The sequence below is a fragment of the Pteropus vampyrus genome, unplaced genomic scaffold (assembly GCF_000151845.1).
Source record: "Pteropus vampyrus isolate Shadow unplaced genomic scaffold, Pvam_2.0 Scaffold203, whole genome shotgun sequence".
Taxonomy (NCBI): Eukaryota; Metazoa; Chordata; class Mammalia; order Chiroptera; family Pteropodidae; genus Pteropus; species Pteropus vampyrus.
In genome coordinates, this window is record NW_011888984.1 from 1,351,593 (window position 1) to 1,365,480 (window position 13,888).

At 53.5% G+C, this 13,888-nt stretch overlaps 1 protein-coding gene across 4 annotated transcripts in view; it reads left to right on the plus strand.

Annotated features, from left to right (window-relative positions):
• The first annotated feature begins 1,177 nt into the window (after positions 1 to 1,177).
• The window catches only part of HNRNPL (heterogeneous nuclear ribonucleoprotein L), a 13,597-nt gene continuing 886 nt past the window's right edge, over positions 1,178 to 13,888 (plus strand). Inside the window, exons 1-12 of one of the 4 annotated variants that reach the window (XM_011372263.2) lie at positions 1,178 to 1,221; positions 5,584 to 5,702; positions 6,250 to 6,487; positions 6,616 to 6,701; positions 7,547 to 7,643; positions 7,726 to 7,798; positions 11,069 to 11,140; positions 11,252 to 11,532; positions 12,308 to 12,429; positions 12,682 to 12,883; positions 13,530 to 13,587; positions 13,677 to 13,803. In XM_011372263.2, coding sequence (XP_011370565.1) covers positions 6,263 to 6,487; positions 6,616 to 6,701; positions 7,547 to 7,643; positions 7,726 to 7,798; positions 11,069 to 11,140; positions 11,252 to 11,532; positions 12,308 to 12,429; positions 12,682 to 12,883; positions 13,530 to 13,587; positions 13,677 to 13,795 — 1,335 coding nt within the window. In that variant the 5' untranslated portion in view covers positions 1,178 to 1,221; positions 5,584 to 5,702; positions 6,250 to 6,262 and the 3' untranslated portion in view covers positions 13,796 to 13,803. Of the gene's footprint in view, positions 1,222 to 3,399; positions 3,673 to 4,047; positions 4,186 to 5,583; positions 5,703 to 6,249; positions 6,488 to 6,615; positions 6,702 to 7,546; positions 7,644 to 7,725; positions 7,799 to 11,068; positions 11,533 to 12,307; positions 12,430 to 12,681; positions 12,884 to 13,529; positions 13,588 to 13,676; positions 13,804 to 13,888 lie in introns of those variants that run through there. The other 3 variants (XM_011372261.2, XM_011372262.2, XM_011372260.2) reach the window with 3 other exon arrangements.

A 13,888-nucleotide genomic window follows, 5' to 3' on the forward strand; every position in this document is an offset into this window, starting at 1 on the left:
AAGGAATGACCCCAGAGGTCTTCAGAGGGATGAAAACATACCCACCTCCGGCCTCCAAAGAATCCAGAGTCTAGTGAGGAGACAGAAACTAAACAAGATATTTGCAAGTGGCAAGAAGAGCAAAGAGGGAGATAAACGAGGAGCCAAGATTATAACTGTGTATGGGGCCAACTAGGCTGGAGTGGTCAGGAGGTGACATTTGAGTCACGGTCTGTCAGATGAGGACCAAAGATCTGGGAGAAGAGTACTCTAGGCAGAGGGAACAGCCAGTGCAAAGCCCAGAATGAGCTTTGGGTATTTGACCAACAGAAGGAAAGCCAGTGTTTTTGCCACGTTGAGAAAAGTGGGAAGTGTTGTGTATGGATTTAGATGGACCTACAAGGGTCAAATTATTTGGGATGTTAAGGAGACCAACTTGCTTTCAGAGGCTGCCCAGCTGCGGTAACTTTCAACTGGTCTTTCCCCTACCTGGGCCTCAGTTGTACCTTATCTGTGAAATGGGGGTAAGCCACTGATGTCCCCTCTGCCTCTAGACTTCTAAGCAGCACTCAAGACCGCTCTATGAGGCAGATGGTATTACCACCCTGCTGTTGGATGAGGAAACAAGAGGCCCAAAAAGAATAAATTACTTTCCCAAAGCCACAGAGCTAGTAAGTATGGCCTCCATAGTCGAACCCCCGGCAGCCTGTCCCCAGGGCCTGTGCCCTTAAACCTCCATTGCATAATGCAGCCCCGTTCATAACTGTAACAGGCACTGTAGTGCAGTATGTCTTTGGAGGCGCACAAATCCAGCTATGCCACTTACAAGCTGTGGGATCCTGGGCTAGTCGCTTGTGTTCTCTGAGCCCACTTCCCCATTTGTGCAACGTGCACCCCAACATTTATCTCAACTTGGCCGACTAGGAGCAATGAGGCAGCATTCCCAAACAACTGCCCGACTTTCTGTGAGCCCTGGGGGTTTAAGACGTTGCGGGGGAGTGTTTGGGGAAAAAGCACACAGAGCTCGAACACAGAAGCTCTAGTCTCCCCATTCCTTTTGCGTTGTTTCCTCCATTCAACTGCGGAGCAATTCTCGGTCTGCCCCCCCAGCCCCCACATTTTTTTTTCCAGGCTGAAAAGAGGTCGTGGTCCCTTTAAGGCCCGTCCCTCCCTCTCCCAAAACTTCCCAGTGTCGGCTCTCTTTTCGATTCCGGACGGCCGGCCAGGCTCGCCGCCGAGCTGGTAGGGGCTGGGGGCGACGGTTCGGGGAGGGGTGCGGGGGGGATCGGTGGGGGGGCGCCAACCCACCGCCCGCAGCCGCCGCCCGAGTGCAGGGGGGGAGGGGCCGAGGCCCGGAACGCGGGGGTGCAGACACCACGGTCGCTCTCCGTGGACGCGCGCGGGCAAGCGAGCGGCCAGGAACTACCGCGCCGGGACGGTTCCTCCACGTCCCGTCCGCGCGCGCCGGCGCGAGGGGCGTCCAGGCCCGGCGCGGGGGCGGGGAGGGGAGGGGCCCCTTCTCCCCCTCCCCCACCGCATTCCTCTGACGTCCGGATCTCCCGGCCCCGCCCTTCAGTGGGACCAGCCCCGCCTGGATCGCGACGCCCGGATCACGTGTTGAAGGCGCGGCACCGCCCCCCATCTCGATTCTGCGGGCCTTTTCTGACGGCCCCAGTGTGGTTGGGGGCTGGTTTTAAGATGCCCATCATCCCACGCCCAACTTTCTTATCTCCCCAAATCCGCGGCCCCAGCGGGTCTGTCCCACGCTCTTAGTGCCACTGACCCAATTTCAAACTTAGTTTCCACGAGGACCCCCTATTTCGGGAACCCCCTTTCACTCGGATGGAAAGGTTCCGGAACATCTTTGGGGGTATCCCCCGCGTTTCCTCTTTTTCTAAGTGCCGTTGTTCCCCTAGCTGGCAGCCCCCTAGCGTTAGAGCTTTAAGAGCGGTTCCTGGGTCAGCCCCCGGCCCCGCCCCCAGGTTCCGGCTATTGGGCGTAATTGGACCCTAGTCTCAGGAAAGGCATTCTCTGCGAGGTGGCCCAACGTCCGAGAGGACGGAAGGCTCGCCAGACGCTTTGAACACCATAACGACTTCTGTTTGCAGAGTTTTTGCACCGTGCCGGGTGCTGGACCGGGTGCCTTGTAGGCGAGCCAGCCCCACTAAGGCCGAGGCAGGGACCACAGCTCCCTGGCCCATACAGGGCTTCCATGTTAAGGGAACAGACCGTCACCGGACTGTGAGGACCTGGAAGAGTAAGAGCTGTCGCGTGAAAACCAATGGCCGGAGTGATCAGGGGTTATCACGGGGGGGAGCCCCGAGGGTCCGGGCTGGTAGAGACGAGGAAGGCTTTTCAGAGTGAACTGAGACCGCACGGGCTGAAGGAATTATTCCTTAGCTCCAGCAAGGAGGGGTAGTGGAGAAAGTGTTCAAGGTGGGCAGGACTGCGTAGGGCAAAGGTCAAGAGGTGCGCGAAAGATGCTTCTCCTCGAGCAAACCGAGTTTTTGCAGCTGAATTTAGAGGTGGAGTGGTGAAAAGCCACGAGCGAACTGGACGGGGGTCTGAAGACATCGGCTGCAGCAAATGGTTTTATACTGACGGAGAGGGTCAAATTTGGGTTAAAAAATTCTTCCCGCATTGTGAAAGAGGTGAAGAGAAATAGGGTATAGTGACGGGGACAGAGCTGTACTGGTAGTTGCCTCTTTGTCTAGCGTTCCCGCGCTGCACACAGCAATCACTCAATAAATACTTGTCTAGCCTTGTAGCGCCGCACACAACAGTCATTCAATAAATACTCGGGGTACTCCAGGTCTTCGCTCCTTTAGGGGGTCGCCCCGCCTCCGGAGGCGCCCGAAAGCACATTTGCGCATGCGTTCTCGTCTCGTTCCTACTAGACTGCGCCAAAGTGCTCCCCTCTTTCACCCAATCAGAGACCACCAGTGGTTCTACCGTCTGGTGAGGAAAACGCAGAAGATGGGCCTCTGCAGTAACCGCTGGCGAGAGGCAAAAGGGAGGGGCTTCCTTCTTGCGGAGTGGCGCGGGGAGGTGGTCGTTGTGACTGGAAGACTAAGGGCTTTCGGTTTGATGGAACAGCAAGAAAACCAATGACATTGGGAAGGAGGCGGGGCTTTTCAGGAGTGTGGAGCGCGCCGTGCCAGAAATTCGACCAATCAAATTGGAGTTTATTTTAAGGCAGTAAAGTCGGTATAATGACTGGCAGAAAGCACTCGCCTATCAAGAGTATCCCAGACAAACGAGGGCGGGCCCTCCTGTAGAACGAAGTGTGCTTTACCCAATAGGCGCGCAAGGCGTGGAGAGGCTTCCCCTCCCCCCGCGGCGGGACCAGTGGCTCCCCCTATCGGGTGGGGGCGGCGGGTGACGGGCGTGTCCCTCCCCCAATGAGAGGCGGGGGGAGGCGGGTTCTGCGCCGCCATGTCGCGGAGGCTGCTGCCCCGGGCGGAGAAGCGGCGTCGGCGGCTCGAGCAGAGGCAGCAGCCGGAGGAGCAGCGGAGGCGGTCGGGAGCGATGGTGAAGATGGCGGCGGCGGGCGGCGGAGGCGGCGGCGGCCGCTACTACGGCGGCGGCAGTGAGGGCGGCCGGGCCCCTAAGCGGCTCAAGACTGACAACGCTGGCGACCAGCACGGAGGCGGTGGCGGCGGTGGTGGAGGAGCCGGGGCTGCGGGCGGCGGGGTGAGGCCAAGGCCCTAGGCCGGGGGACGACCGGGAAGGGAGGGAAAATTTCTTATCTTGAAGGCATTTCTGGGGGGGGGTGTCTTTGCGCACGCGCCCATACCCTCGCGCTGTTGATGGGATGGGGGAGGGGCAGGCGTTGGGCAAACGGGGTTTGCACGAGGACAGGCGCTTGCGTGTGTTCGCTATTCACAGCGGGGTGTGGGGGCAGAGGAAGCTCGCTCTGCGGGTGGCGCAGTGCGCAGGCGCCGCGGGCTGGAGTGGGCCGGGCACGCGGCCGGGCCGTTTTTTTTTTAATCTCATTTTCTTCTCTCGTCCCTTGCGCAGGCGCAATTCTCCAGCCTGGGCCTCGTGGGCGGTTGGGGTGGGGGGGCACCGCGTGAGCGGGAACGGGTGGGCGGTGGCCCTTTCTGCGCCGGAGTGGGGAATTATGTCCGATCACTTTAATTTTTTTAGCATTATGCCTTCTTTCGAAGCAAATCGATGTATTTGAGGATATTTTCCCAGAAGAGAGTATGTGTCCTATTTTTGTGGGCATTGAAAACCGGAAGAACAGCTTATGAAAAGTCTATGTAGCTATTTGGGAGTTGAGCCAAGCTTTGGAGCCATCACAAGTTTTGCTTACAATTTCTGGGGGTTAACCGGGTGTGGGGAGTTTGATGAACCAAAATGGACCTTGAGGGTGGGCATTTTGGAAGAGATTCTGTTCTTCAGTCTTATCCAAAGAGAGCACTGGTTCCTTTTGGCTTGAAGCCCATTTTCTCCTTCAAGTTCATGAAGTCATCTCCGGGTCAGCCATTTGCAGGGTTTTCAGAGTAACTATTATCTGTACTATGATTTACTAACATTGTAGTCTGTGTCAGGCCTGTTCTATACATTTTAAAGGCATTTTAATTGCATTTTCAACACTTCTCTGTGAGATAGGATGGTATTATTCCCGACTTACAGAGATGAGGTAAATTGTTCAGGTCATTTAGTGAGAGGAGGGGCTGGGATTAGAACTCAGGGGCTATGGAACCCCAAAAGCAGAGCTAGTGGTAACTATCAGGTGTTTGTGCCTTCTGTGGTTTGTGTAGTTAGTTCCCGAAATACAATCCAATTTTCCCTCTATCCAAAGGGCTTCTGCTTGGTTCTCAGACAGGAGGCTGGGCCCAGAGCTCAGGAGAGGTGGAGAAAGTTTCTTTCTAATTCCCAGAGACTTCCCGCTGTGAATGGAAGGCTACTTCCCCTGGGAAAGGAACTGTCTTGGTTTTAGTAGTGTGGGTTGGAATTTTTTTCCTTATATAAGACTTTCCTTACTCTTCTTTGGTTTTGCTTAGGTAGTGTTTTCAACACAGATATTGGTGGGAAAGTGATTAAAGACTGGAAGTGGTGGAGACTGGCTTGGCTGCCACAGCTTCTGGGGCACATGCTCTTTTACCTTGACTGGACCTGAGGATGAGTGGTGGGGAGAAGCAGTGCTTAGCTGGGTGGTGACGGTAGCTTGCTCTACTAGGAGAGGGGCGAAGAAGCTGGGATGGATGCAAAGAGATGGCCTTATTCAGACTGCTGCAGAGAATCGTGTGAGCCCTTCTTGCCAGTGGTATCCATTTCTAAGCCACTCTTCTCCCACATTTTTTTGACCAGTGGGAAGAGACAGGTTCTGGGAGGAAGGTAAGATATGAGACTTGCCTGTGTCTTCTATTCTGCTTTCCTCAGAAGCTGTAGCAAGAGGCATTAGACAGGTGGCCACCCACTCAAAGCCCAGAATCTTTTTGGGGTTATTGGCTTGAATTGCTCTTCTTTGTCTGAGCTGTGTGTCCTTCCTGAATGACACTCAACTGTTATCTGACTGGGTCTCCAAGAACATAAAGGCCAGTGGGCCACCATCTTGCCCTGCATGAAATAAAATGTTTTTGCTTCCTTTTTCAGGAGAACTACGATGATCCGCACAAAACCCCCGCCTCCCCAGTTGTCCACATCAGGGGCCTGATTGACGGCGTGGTGGAAGCTGACCTCGTGGAGGCCTTGCAGGAGTTTGGGCCCATCAGGTATCTTACTCAGAAGCCAAGGATTGAGTTGGCAGAATTGGCTTTTGGTTAGAAGTGGGTTGGCCAGTTTGGTCCAGGGTTCTTTGGCTAGGTCCTCCGGTTCCTCTGCTCTAGGGGTTGGCCGTTGTACTTTGGGTCTGTGTCCTTTCTTCATTCCTTTCTCTGCCTCGTAGTTTTTAATCAGCATTTTCCCATTCAGCAGATATTTACTGAGTATGTGGCAACATGGTAGGTGCTGAGAATAGAAAAATGAACAAAACTGTCCTGGACTCTTTGCACAGTGGTCAGCACTGTGATAGGGGATGCTCAGGAGTCTATGGGAGGCATTTGAGTCAGGTGAGGAGGGGTCAGGAAGGAAGGCTTCCCAGAGGAGATTTGATGCCAAAACTACAACTCTGGCCTGTCTTGACACTTATAGCAAGGGATGTTTAGGTCAGGAAACCATGACAGTGCACAGAGGAGTCTGGAGACCAGGGAGGAGTCAGTTCACAGGAAATTCTTGCCTCCATCCTTCTGAGAGAATTGAAACCGATGTGCTCTCTGCCAGCTATGTGGTGGTAATGCCTAAAAAGAGACAAGCATTGGTGGAGTTTGAAGATGTGTTGGGAGCTTGCAACGCCGTGAACTACGCTGCCGACAACCAAATCTATATTGCTGGCCACCCAGCTTTTGTCAATTACTCTACCAGCCAGAAGATCTCCCGTCCTGGGGACTCGGATGACTCCCGGAGCGTCAACAGCGTGCTTCTCTTTACCATCCTGAACCCCATCTATTCCATTACCACGGTGCGTGCCAGCGGGTGTGCCCTTAAGCTCCTCTGTGAGGTTTCCCTTTTCTCTTTCTCTTTGTCCCCTTCCCCGAGCCAGATTGACCTGCCAGTCTCCCTTCATTTTGCCTGTTTTTGCTTTTATAGGATGTTCTTTACACTATCTGTAACCCCTGTGGCCCTGTCCAGAGAATTGTCATTTTCCGGAAGAATGGAGTCCAGGCCATGGTGGAATATCCTTTGCTAGGAAACGGGTTCCTTGCGGCAGGGGCTCTCGAGGCTGGGCGGGATGCTACCCTTTAACCAGTGTGTATACTGAATGCCTGCCATGTGCCAAATGCCTTCACAGTGTGATGGGAGAGGCTGTCCATAAACCAGTAATCTGTTTTACACAATGTAAAAATGCGGGATGTAAAGTACTGTGAAGGGAAAGAACAGGGTGCTATAATATACAAGAGGAAAGGGATTTACAAGGGAATCTGGGAAGCTCTCTGAGGAGGTGATACCCTATTTCCATGAGGAGGTAGGAGCTGGCATTAAAGGCAGAAGAACAGCTTCTACAAAGATCCTCAGGTGGGCAGGAGCTTAGTGTTGAAGAAAGCAAATGACCTGATGACTGAAGAGTAGCAGATACAGGGGAGAGTTTCGCTATGGACACTGGAAGAAGTTAGTTGGGTGTCCCAGACAGCTTGAGTCACAGTGCAGTGGGAAGCCACAGACGGACTTTCAGGACAGGAACCTAATCTGGTTGACATTTCAGAGATTGTTCAGGCTTAAGTTAAAGCCAGGGGAAGATTGGGCTAAAGAAGAAGGTGGCTAGGCCTGGGGTGGTGGCAGAGGAGGTTGCTGCCCCATGTGGGCTGGTGGGCAGGAATGCAGACCACGAAGGAATGATCACTCAGAGTGGCACTCCTGTCCATCTCCGTGCAAGAGGCTGGTGGTTGCAGTAGTGAACCTGACCCTAGAACCCACACGTAGCACAGTCTTAGGGTGCTACCTTGTTCTCATCCCTCTCTGTGACAGCATGAAGGCCTTTCTAAAGAGCTGCTGTGAGGAGACTTTCCTTAATTTTAGTCACATTTGACTCTGTGCAGAGCGCCCAGCGGGCCAAGGCCTCGCTCAATGGGGCTGATATCTATTCAGGCTGTTGCACTCTGAAGATTGAATATGCGAAGGTAAGTCTGGAAGTGGCGATTCCTTGTCAGATTCCAGGTGAGCTGGGCCTGGCTGATCTTAAGCTTTGTCTTATCCCTGCAGCCTACGCGTTTGAACGTGTTCAAGAACGATCAGGATACTTGGGACTACACAAACCCCAACCTCAGTGGACAAGGTAATCCCGACGACCACTTTGTTCTACACACACCCACCTTGCTGTCACTCGGGTAGTGCACTCCGTAGACCTGGGCTCAGGGTTATGTAATGCCATTGGGCTCCCTGTGGACATGGGGGGGCCTTGGGTCAGTTCTTTAAAAAGACACTTCAGTGGGAGAGGGTGAGTGAAGGGCCTCTGTAGGTCCTAGCTGCTGCTCCGAGCCCTTCGATGCAGCCGAGGATGCAGACTCAAGGTGGAGGCTTGGGTGGGGTGGGGAGCAGGGCCTCGCTGAACACTGGGCGTAGCGATGACTAGGAAACCAGTAGCAGCTCCCAGGTGCATTCTGCTGCTTCCTTTCTAAGAACATACTTAGGGTCACTGACTCCGTGCTCACTGGGCCGGGAGTGGTCCCCTTGCTCACCACTATTGCAAGGGTCTGCTTGCGGCGTGGGGTGGGGGCTGATGGCGGGCCGGTGATGAGGGCTCCTGGGTCCTTGCAGCAGAGCCTTTGAGTAAGTTGACCTTGTGGAGGTGAAACCCTGCATTGGAGCAGGGCGGACATGCCTCACCTCACTTGTAGAGGGGCCTCATCTTTCTGCGGTGGTGGTGGGGGGGGCCCAAATGGATAACCCTTCCTAGAATCTGTCAAGAATGGTTTGCCATGGATGGGAGGGAGAGGTGGAGGCTTGCCTTTGAAAAGCAGCAGCACATCCTCCGCAAGACCGTCCATCTCTGTGTCTGTCTTGGTCTGATACATTGGACTAGGCTGCGGGCTGAGGGACAAGGCTGGTTGTCCCCCATTTCTAGCCAGACCTGTCTTGCTCGCCCTTGCAGCTGGGAAGCAGTGGGCGGGGTGGGCTAGACTCTCCCCAGGACCCTCACAGTGCGCATTGTGGGCCTGGCCGCTCCCTCCAGAGGTCAGAGGCAAATTGGTGAACAAGTGAATGTACCAGAGCGGGCAGTGGCATTACATGACTGCTAACAGAAACATGGCAACCAACCATTTCTTCTCCAAGGAACATAAATAGAAGATGTGCAGACCGGCAGGGGCTAGTGGCAGGGGCTGGCTGTGCATTGGTTTCGATGCCTCTCAGTTTTGGCCGCCTCAAGGCTGGGGGTCAAAAACGAGAGCTGATGAGGTAACCTGGAGCGAGGGCGGTGCTTAGCCACCCCCTCGGGAACCATACTTCAGTGGCTCTGCCTCTGCACATTGCTCACCAACACACAGGGTAGAAACCACTAGCTCTTCCTGGAGAGAACAGAACATGCAGCCTCCACCACGTCCCCAGAAACAGCTGCAGACTTGAGCTCACTACATCAAGAACACCACACCGCGCTCCAAGGAACAGCTACAAGCACAGAAACAGAGGCAGACAGAGACAAAGAAAGAGACGCAACATGGCAGCAGACACTGCTTTTTTATTAAACATTAAAAAAAAAAAAGGTCAAAATCCAAGCAAACTTGAACCCGAGAATGTACACAGAAGTAGGAAACACAGAGAACAGAGCTCTCAGCCAGCCAGCGGCGCTCTTTTCGGAGAACGTTTCACAGACTGAAGTAGATTCCATGGGCCTCCAAGACAATAGGATCCTCTCTCCATTCCTCGCCATATGGGTTTTGTTTTGTTTTTTAAGTCCTTTGGTTTGGGGAGGGCTTTCTTTTTTTTCTGTTTTGATATTTTTATTTTTTCTGCAGTCAACGGCTGCCAACATAATCTGCACCAACTGGAGATCAGAAACCAAAAAAAAACTTAAACCACAACAAAAAAATCAAAAAACCAAAACAGACCTAAAACCAGACAGCCAAACAGCTCAGAGGTACACAGTTACCTGCTGGCGGGTAACCGGGCGCGCTCCCAAGGCCAAAAGCTCGGGCATAGTGGGGCCACTGGCACACTTCATAACCAGGAGACACGCACATGGAGCGCTACACAGCCAGAAGCACCGCACTGCAGCACACAATGTGAGGAGGTGACAACATGGAGGGACACTACCCACTTCATACACCTTTATTTTCCACTTTTCTGATATCTTCTGAGGACAGAACATCTGTGAGCCATTTTTTGATTTAATCAAAAACATTGACTGTTAAAAAAATTGTAGCGGATGTGTGCCGTAACTTGTATTTATGACTGTAAAACCATGTGATGCAGGGTCGCAGTGTATGTTTGATGGGACGCCATCTTTCAGAACTGTGCTAACTCACTGTTGAAGCGTCCAATGGTAAGAGAAAATACAGATTTGTTTTTTGTGACAAATGGACATTGTACTCTGTACTTCTGCTGTAAGTAGCCCTTTTCCATCTTTGTAATGACTGATTGTTGAAAACAATGCAGGCCGGGTGGCAGGAAAGGGCAGTGGTCTCGAGCCTTGGGTTTTGGAGTCAGCCAGACCTGGGTTCAAATCCCGGCTCAGCCACTAACTCGCTTTGTGACCTTGGGCCAAAATGTCTTAAACTGCTCAGTTAAAAGTTAACTGCTCAGTTTTTTTATCTGTAAAATGGGACTAAACTAGTACCTACCTCATAGGGTTGTTGTGAGGAATTTAAGAAGCGGCGATCTCTGTAAAGCACTTAGCACAGTGTTTGCCACTCCAGTGCTGAGTTCGTGGTAGCAATCATGGACCGCAGCTGGGGGCGGAGGGTGGATCTGCGCCTTTGTCTGGGTCTGAGAATGTTGTTGCCTTGTATGTGACTGCTCAAATGAACTGATTCTGACTTCGCCCTGCTTGTCCTTTCCTCCGGTTCCACCTCGGGTTGGACATGATGGGTGGGAGGGTGACTGGGACGGGGTTCAGAAAGAAGGGTCCTAGAAAGTGGGGTCTAGAGCTTCTAGAGCCTCGAGACTTTGGGGGCCAGATGGTGTCATCTTTCTGACCTTTCTGGGTTATTTTCCTGCTCTCACCCCCTCTCCCTTCATCGGGAATTATTTTAGAAAGCTCTTCTCGGCTTGTAACCTGTCAGCTTCCAGAGCAGCTGGAGGTTCCTGTGAGGGCCCACGAGCTGGGCTCCTCGCCAGGGCAGGCGAGAGCGCACAGCTGGGCCTCACTCTTCGCAGAGAACGGAAGGCAGCCCGGTCGGTATGGGCAGGGGAGGCAGTGTAGACTCCAGCCATGGGCTTCGTGCCCAGCCTGGGTCAGGCCACAGGAGGGAGGCCCAGCAGCCCTGAGTAGGGAGGCTCTGTACTCAGGTTCTCAGGAGCTCAGGGACTTAGAGGTTAGCCTCTAGTCAAGAGGGGAAGAGCCACCCCGTTTTCCAGGTTGGGCTCTAACTCTTCTCTCTGTCCACAGGTGACCCTGGCAGCAACCCTAACAAACGCCAGAGGCAGCCCCCTCTCCTGGGAGATCACCCCGCAGAATATGGTGAGGGCAGGGGGTTCCCCTCCGTGGACTCCCGTGGCTCATGTGCCTCTGCCCGTCGTCCGCCACGCAAATTCTCACCCGTCCTCCCTCTCTTTCCTTCCCACCCCCCAGGAGGGCCCCACGGTGGGTACCACAGCCATTACCATGATGAGGGCTACGGGCCCCCCCCACCTCACTACGAAGGGAGAAGGATGGGCCCACCAGTGGGGGGTCACCGCCGGGGCCCAAGTCGCTACGGCCCCCAGTATGGGCACCCCCCACCCCCTCCCCCACCACCCGAGTATGGCCCCCACGCTGACAGCCCTGTGCTCATGGTCTATGGCTTGGATCAATCTAAGATGAACTGTGATCGAGTCTTCAATGTCTTCTGCTTATATGGCAATGTGGAGAAGGTGAGCTTCTGCTATGTCCGTGGCTTTCCTTATAGACCTGGCAGGCTCCTGGGAGGCCCCCAGCCAGAGGCGGCCTGGCTGGGAGCCAGCTGATCCAGGGAGGGCGACTCACCTAATCAGGTGACCTGCTGCAGGGCAGATACCTTGGTCCTTATTGTGTGTAGGTGTTTCGTTGTTTACTTTGGAATTTTTGATGTTAAAAAACGGCTATCACACAGATGTAGTAATAACATTACATCAACATTATAATTCATGATGCACCCGTTATAGTTGAAGGTAAGTGTATAAGGATTTCTTCCAAAAAATTTCAGACTATCTGGCAACACTGGGCCTCTTGCCTTGCCTGTGGGACAGTTGACTAAGGCTGCTTGGTGACTTAACCACATAGAGGAGGTGGTTTCTTTTTTCATACCCATCTGAAACCTTTGGGTTTGCAGCTCCTCGCTTGACTCATTAATAACGATCAGGATCCAGTATCTACATAAATGCTTATTAACAGACACGCGTTCATAAGAATAGCTGCTTTCGTTTTTTGTCATGCCCACTGTTTTCTGTTGTGCCTTGTTAAGTGACCCGCGTATGGCTCATGTCCTCAGGTTAGGAGAACGCTGCCTGGGCCCTTGCTGGGAGCCAGGCGTGCTTCTCTTCTGATTCCCCATTCACCAGTGACAGCATGGAAGCGCGAATCCAGAGCAGTTCTAACTAACTTGGAAGGGGCAGGGGAAGGGTACCTGGCAGCTGGGCAGTGGTGCTGACCACGGCTGCTCTCTGCAAGGTGAAATTCATGAAAAGCAAACCGGGGGCCGCCATGGTGGAGATGGCCGATGGCTATGCTGTGGACCGGGCCATTACCCACCTCAACAACAACTTCATGTTCGGGCAGAAGCTGAAAGTCTGGTAGGTGCCTGGACTCCTGGGCTGGGACATGTTGCCAAGGGACTGAGGAAAGGTGGGAAAGAATGGGGCCCCCTCTGAACAGGGTTGGCAGAGGTGATTATTTGGGCAAGAGGGAGTGTGTCCATCTAAAGCAGGGGAGAAAGTGGCGGCTGGGTCGGAGTGCCCAGTGCTTGCTCTCGGGAACAAGGCCACAGTGGAGGGCTTGGGGGAAGGCGACATTAGATCTGACACAGGGCTCCCCATCCCTCTTAGTGTCTCCAAACAACCAGCCATCATGCCTGGTCAGTCATATGGGCTAGAAGACGGGTCCTCAAGTTACAAAGATTTCAGTGAATCACGGAACAACCGGTTCTCCACTCCGGAGCAGGCTGCCAAGAACCGCATCCAGCACCCTAGCAACGTGCTGCACTTCTTCAACGCCCCTCTGGAGGTGACTGAGGAGAACTTCTTTGAGGTGAGTGCCATGGTCCTTCACCACAACCATCTGAGTAGGCCATTTGTTTTAGTATTTCAACAGATATCTGTTAAGCTTTTGCTCTGCCATGCGCTAGGTTGGGTCCTGGGGACACAGGGACCAGGGCAGACAGACTGAGAGAATGGCACTGAACTTCTAGCAGCAGTAGAGTGTGCTGTTTACATTTCTGGCAAGCTAGTTTGGCTGTACTTCTGGGAGAGATTCTCCCTGTCCGGTGACAGAGTGGTGATCAGAGTCCAGTGTCAGGCAGGCCCTTAGTGCCTGGGTAGCATCTGAAGGGAGTGGCGAGGTCAGAGGAAACTAGGGCAGGAAGACTGACTGGCAGAGTGCGACTTTGGACCTTGCTCTGGCCCCAGACCTCAGTTCATCAAACATTTACGTAGTGCCAACACACACCCAAATAGCAGCTGAAGGTAGGTAAGTAAAAAAGCAATTTCTCAGTTCTTGGCAACCGGACAGTTCAGAGCAGTGTTTCTTAACCTTTTCGTGGGCCATGGGGACACCTTAGAGTGTGTGATAAAAGCTTAGAAACTCCTCTCCAGAAAAACTGGAGCACTCAGTCATGTAGGGCGTGGTCTGCCATGTGGCACTCCTTGTATTTCTGTGTCTGTTTTCTGTCTTGCAGATCTGCGATGAGCTGGGAGTGAAGCGGCCATCTTCAGTGAAAGTATTCTCAGGCAAAAGTGAGTGGAGTGCCCTGCCCCCCTCTCTCATTCCTCGGGTGTAAATGGGTGGCTCCCTGGTCCCTGCCTGACCTCTGCCTTCCGATCAGGTGAACGCAGCTCGTCTGGGCTGCTGGAGTGGGAATCCAAGAGTGACGCCCTGGAGACTTTGGGCTTCCTGAACCATTACCAGATGAAAAACCCAAGTGAGTATCTGTGTGTCCTGTAGTTGTCCCCTTTGGGGCCTGATGGGTTATCTGGCTCCAGGCCAGAGCTGTCCTTCCTGCCATCAAGATAGAGCCCCGGAGATTTCCACATTGTT